Source organism: Scomber japonicus, chromosome 23, assembly GCF_027409825.1.
Source record: "Scomber japonicus isolate fScoJap1 chromosome 23, fScoJap1.pri, whole genome shotgun sequence".
NCBI lineage: Eukaryota > Metazoa > Chordata > Actinopteri > Scombriformes > Scombridae > Scomber > Scomber japonicus.
The window spans coordinates 22,309,779-22,315,778 of NC_070600.1; the positions used below are offsets into that span (position 1 = coordinate 22,309,779).

Sequence of the window (6,000 nt, forward strand, 5' to 3'; positions counted from 1 at the left end):
AAAAAATATCTCCTCCTTCTCCCATACACTTGAAAAAAGGTTTAGTTCACTGCTTAAAGTTTTCTGCAGTTCTTTAAAGCACCACTAGATGGCGACGTCTACACTATTATCTGCCTCACATATCCAACATAACACTCATGAAAGCTCAGGAGGACACACAGCCCAGACAATCATGATTAAACATAACATATCACTATTATACTGTAGATACATATAGAGAGACAACAAATGGACAACAGCAATGTCTATTTTTCAGGTAAAACTGTCTTTTGTAAATTATAAACAGGATGCAAGTAATGAAATGTGTGAAAGGGTAAGGTAATCAGTTACTTTACATACAGTACAGTTGGTGGTTATGTAGATTATATACAGCCTGCTTTATATTTGACAGTGATGGATGATATTTACTCTAAGGAAACAAGAAATCTTTTATCTTAAATATCGATTATCAAAATGTATTTTTTATTGTTATAAATTTAGCCATTCATTGTATTTGCTTTTCATTGTTTATGTAGGCCTATTTTAATTTATGGCAAGTGGCTGTTATAACACTTTAATTTCACTTTAGGATTAAACCAGAACCAGAAGAATTTGGCTTTTTCTTCTTAAAAAAATACTAAAAAAATAAATAAATCAATAATCAAAATAGTTGTCAATGAAGTTAATAGTTGACAACTGTGCAGAAAAGCCTATAGCCATTAGATAAAACATTAAAAGCAAAGCAGGGAGCTGTCTTTAAATTATAAAATAACCCTTTATCTTTACCTTCTGACCAATCCGCAGCGTCTCCCTTATGAGTGAACCAATCAGAGAGCTGTGTGTGCACTGACAGGACGGGACGGGTCGAGCACAGTCACCTGCACCGGTGGATTTCTTTTATTATCTCACCTGCAGGTCTCACTTACCGGATGGAAAGCTGCAGCGGATCACGTACCTGCTGCAGAAACAGAGGTTACCATCACTAACACCTCTACCTCTACAACTCCAGCCTCCCCTCCCCGGGACCCTCAGCATGGCTCCGACCGGCTCAGGTGCGCTCCTCTCCCGCAGGAACATCAAGCTGGACTCCTTCTTGAAGCGGAACACGGAGCGGCGGGTGTACGAGCGGATCCGAGCCTGCGAGCCGTGCGTGGTGATATCCGAAGCCGTCAACAAGGTGTACATGCACGCGGTGCTGAGTGATGAGTGCGTGTACCTGACCGAATACCCGCCACGCACGCTCACCGTCGCTGTTACCTTCAGGCGCGTGCGTGACATCGAGCTGGTGAGTTTGAAGTAGAGACAATAAAAATCTGTCTCCACTTATTTTATAACGAAAAGCTGCTTAATTGATCATTAAAAAGCTAAAACAAGTCGATTAATCAATTAGTCGATTGATAGGAAAACAATTAATAAGGCTACAACTACAACTTCAACAAGTAGTTTCTTAAATGATCAATGAATCATTTAAAATGTCAAAAAATATCAGAGAAAATTCATTTAATTGATCTTTTGATCTCATGGTAGATTTGCTCAGTTGCCATGGAGATAGTAAATTGATTTTTAGTTTTTGACGTCAAACTGCCTTTTCCAATGTAAAGTATTGACTTTTTGGCTTTTTTATTTAACAGTAAAGTACATATAAGATTAATTGAATATCTTAAATAGCTGCTGATTAATTTGTCTGTAATCATTTATCACATTTTTCAAGCAAATTTGGTACAGTTTATTGTTTTATTCAGTCGTGAAGTGAATATTATACAACCAACAATTATTCTCTCAAATACTCGATGAATCTTTAAAATGTCAAAAAGTAGTAAAAAAAAAAAAAAAAAAAGTCAGACAATATCAACTTAATTGATGTTTTCAAAACTTTCAGACACACAATATCTTTGAGTTTTGGACACTTGTGGAGAAACTAAGATAATATTCGTCACTATTTTTGACGCTGTATGGACGATGAATTAGGAAAGTGATCAGTAGATTGATCAGTAGGTGTGGGAGATATTTTGCATGGTATCAATCTTTTATTATAGGAATTATAGCAAATGAAAATTTAAGGTTTTTTTTCCTTTGGTGACATCATTTGCAGGTAAAAAAAAAAGGTAATGAATTGCAATATATCACAGCTTATCCCAATATATTTAAAATCGTGATCGTATCGTGATAATATCGTATCGTGGAGCCTCGTTAGCTGCATCCCTGCTCCACAGAAATGACTCCGACTTTAGGTTAAAGGTTAAAAGTGGATAAGAAACAAGGGATCAGTTTGCATATCTCTGCAACAAACCCTTTCCTGTCCAGTAAACACATAAACTCATCAGGAAACTGTTATTTTTAGATTAGATTTACACAGAATGACCCGGTCTAGAATACAAGTGACTTAAAATGGCTTAATGCTGCATATTATTTAACCCTAAATAACAAGACAAGCAGAGTCTGTGTGTGTGGCAGTATATATATATATAAGCTTTAATTACCAACTATCCTCATGTTATGTCACATAAGTCAAAAGGTTAAAAGCTTCTTACTCACAGAGCTAATCCTGTCTGCATTAAACCGTCAGATTACTGCCAGCGTTGAACCTGCAGGTGTTTTTATATAGAGACCAAGATGCAGAACTTCTTCTTAAGTCTGAAACTAAATTAGACTGAAACTCTTCTTTTTAAAGCTGCAATTTATGGGTTATTTACATGTGTTGATTGATACTTTCTTGGTGAATTGATTGTTGTTCAGTTCATAAAATGTTAGAAAATGGTGAAAAAATGTCAATCAGTGTTTCCCAAAGCCCAAAGGTGTCGTCTTTTTTCCACAACCCAAAGTTGAAATCAGAGAATTTGTATTTTTGTTTAATAAAGAATGACTCCAGACTATAGTTGGTGATTAACTTAATAGTTGATAATCGATTAATTGACCAATCAATGCAGCTTTATTCCTCTTCAAACACCTCTGAAGTTTTTCCATTTATGACGAGTACTTATAAGACTTCATGAAAGGATCATTTTACTTATTTAAAGTTGCAGCTGATTATTGTTTTAAATATCTGTTAATTAGTTGAGTTTGAGAAATATAAAGAAAAAAAACAATAAAAATAATTACATGACATTGATTGGAGGCAGGTTTAATTTATCACACAGGAGGAATAAATAAAGAAACACATGTTGAAATAAGTAGATAAACACATGCAAGAGGACAAGAGACATTTTTAAAAACGAATTATTTATTTAAACCTGCTTTATCTGATGTTTTCCTCACTGACATATAATCACCTTTTTTTAAATAAGTTGATGTGTTGGATTTATTTTCCACCTCCAGTATTTACTGATCAACATTATCATTCATTAGTTCGAGGTCGTGTTTCTGTCCACCTGCTGAATGTAAAGTCTAATTATTCGCTCTCTTTTAGCTCTATTTTTTGTTCTCCACCAACTCCTGAGGGAAATATCTGATGACAGCCATTGTAGCCTTTACTGTCTGGAGCAAATGCCAAATGCCTCCAAGACAAAGGAAGGAAAGAAAGAGAGGATGAAGGAAAGAAAGAGAGGAGGAAGGAAAGAATGAAAGAGAAGGAAGGACGGAGGAATGAAGGAAGGAAGGAAGGAAGGAAGAAGGGAAAAGAGGAAGGGAGGAGGAAAGGAAAGAAGGACAGAGGAAAGAAGGAAGGGTGGAAGGTAGGGAGGAGGAAAGAAAGAGAGATGGAGGGAGGGAGGAAAGAAAGGAGGGAAGGAAGGAAAGGAGGGAGGAAAGGAAAGAAGGACAGAGAAAATAAGGAAGGAAGGAAGGAAGGAAGGAATGTAGCAGGGAGGGACGGAGAAAGGAAAAGATGAAGGGAGGGAAGGAAAAAAAGGAGGAAGGAAGGTAGGAGGGAGAGAAGGAAAGGGGGAGGAAGGAAGGAAGGAAGGAAGGAAAGAAGGAACAGTCAAAACAGACGGTCTGACTGTCTGGAGCAAATGCCAAATGCCTCCAAGACAAAGGAGATGGTGGTGGACTTCTGCAGAACTAAGCCCCCTTCTAAGCCCCTTCCTTCCTTACTATCTCTCTTCCTTCCTTCCTTACTATCTTTCTTCCTTCCTTCCTTTCTTTCGTTCCTTCCTTCCTTCCTTACTATATTCCTTCCTTACTATATTCCTTACTATATTCCTTCCTTCCTTTCTTCCTTTCTTTCTTCCTTCCTTCCTTCCTTCCTTCCTTCCTTTCTTATTTTATTAATTTATTACTTTATTTTCTCTGTGTTTCATCTCTGCAGGTAAAGGACCTTCCAGATTTCCTCAGCGGGAAGGACCGGGAACGCTGCCAGCACATACGGATCACCTACGTCACTGAGCAGCCTGCTGCGGGGGGACGCGATTGGCTGAGGAGAGACAGGAGGGCGGGACTTCCTCCTGCAGCTCCGTCCTCTCGCAGAATCAGCCACTGCCCGGCAATACCGCACAACTTAGAAGGTAAAAAAAAAGAAAAAAGAAAAACAATATCAGCTGATTGGAAAGTGTAAGAAAATAGTTTATATGTTCTTTTATTGGTTGGTTTCTTTCCTCTGATGTCTTTAACTGTAACTTTATCTTCCACACAGGATATCCTGCACACGGGTGAGCATCACACACACACACACACACACACACACACACGCACATGCACACGCACACACACACACACACACACACACACACACACACAAACACACACACAGGTTTGTCAGATGATACCTCTGTATGGAACCTGAGACTGACTGTGGTTGCTTTTACTTTTTAAACCTTCTTAATCCTTAAGGGAGGAAGAAGGAAGTAAGGAAGGAAGGAAGGGAGGAAAGGAAGGGAGGAGGAAAGAAGGACGGAAGGAAGGGAGGAAAGGAAGGTAGAAGAGAGAAGAGGAAGGGAGGAGGAAAGGAAGGAAGGACGGAGGAAAGAAGGACGGAAGGAAGGAAGGAACAAGGGAAAAGAGGAAGGGAGGAGGAAAGGAAAGAAGGACAGAGGAAAGAAGGAAGGGAGGAAGGTAGGGAGGAGGAAAGAAAGAAAGATGGAGGGAGGGAGGAAGGAAGGAAAGAATGAGGGAGGGAAAGGGACAAAAATCAGGAGAGCTTCCTTCTTTAATAAAGCTTGTTGAACTTCAACCACTATATTCCTTCCTTGCTATCTTCCTTTCTTCCTTCCTTCCTTCCTTTCTTCCTTTCTTTCTTCCATCCTTCCTTACTATCTTCCTTCCTTCCTTCCTTCCTTTCTTCCTTTCTTTCTTCCATCCTTCCTTACTATCTTTCTTCCTTTCTTCCCTCCTTCCTTCCTTACTATCTTCCTTTCTTCCTTACTATCTTTCTTCCTTACTATCTTTCTTCCTTTCTTTCTTCCTTCCTTCCTTCCTTCCTTCCTTCCTTCCTTCCTTCCTTCCTTCCTTTCTTCCTTTCTTTCTTCCTTCCTAGTTTAGACTTCCCTCAGCCCTTCATGCTGTAACTTGATGTGTTTTTTTTTACTTTTTTTTTATCTGTTAAAAATGTGCTGCTGAGTTTCTGTCTGGTCGTCATGGAGACAGACAAACTCTCATCTCGCTATAAAACCTTTACAGCTGTTGTTGTCTGCACGGCTGCAAAAAAAAAAAAAAAAGGGAGGAGGGCTTCAACTTTAGGAGCTTACACATGTACATACCTGAATGTTATGTGTGTCTGTGCAGAGAAAGGGTCTTCTTATCTTATCCTTTAGACTCTATGGCAGGGGTATCAAACTCATTTTCATTCAAGGGCCACATACAGACCAATTTGATCTCATGTGGGCCGGATCATTAAAAAGATGGAGGGAAGGAAGGAAGGAAGGAAGGAAGGAAGGAAGGAAGGAAGGAAGTAAATAAGGCAGGCAAAAGGCAGGAGGGAAGAAAGGTAGGAAAGAGAGACAGTGAAGGACGGACAGACAGACGAAAGGAAGGAAAGAAGGAAGGACAGACAGAAGGGAGGGAGGGGAGCAAGGAAGGAAGGACAGACAGAAGGGAGGGAGGAAGGAAGGAGGGAAATAAGAAGGGAAGGAAGGAAAGACAGACAGA

General features: G+C 39.4%; 1 protein-coding gene across 1 annotated transcript in view; it reads left to right on the forward strand.

Annotated features, from left to right (window-relative positions):
• The first annotated feature begins 1,012 nt into the window (after positions 1-1,012).
• The window catches only part of c23h12orf56 (chromosome 23 C12orf56 homolog), a 14,591-nt gene continuing 9,603 nt past the window's right edge, over positions 1,013-6,000 (forward strand). Inside the window, exons 1-3 of the mRNA XM_053313805.1 lie at positions 1,013-1,264; positions 4,226-4,421; positions 4,550-4,565. Coding sequence (XP_053169780.1) covers positions 1,013-1,264; positions 4,226-4,421; positions 4,550-4,565 — 464 coding nt within the window. The remainder of the gene's footprint in view (positions 1,265-4,225; positions 4,422-4,549; positions 4,566-6,000) is intronic.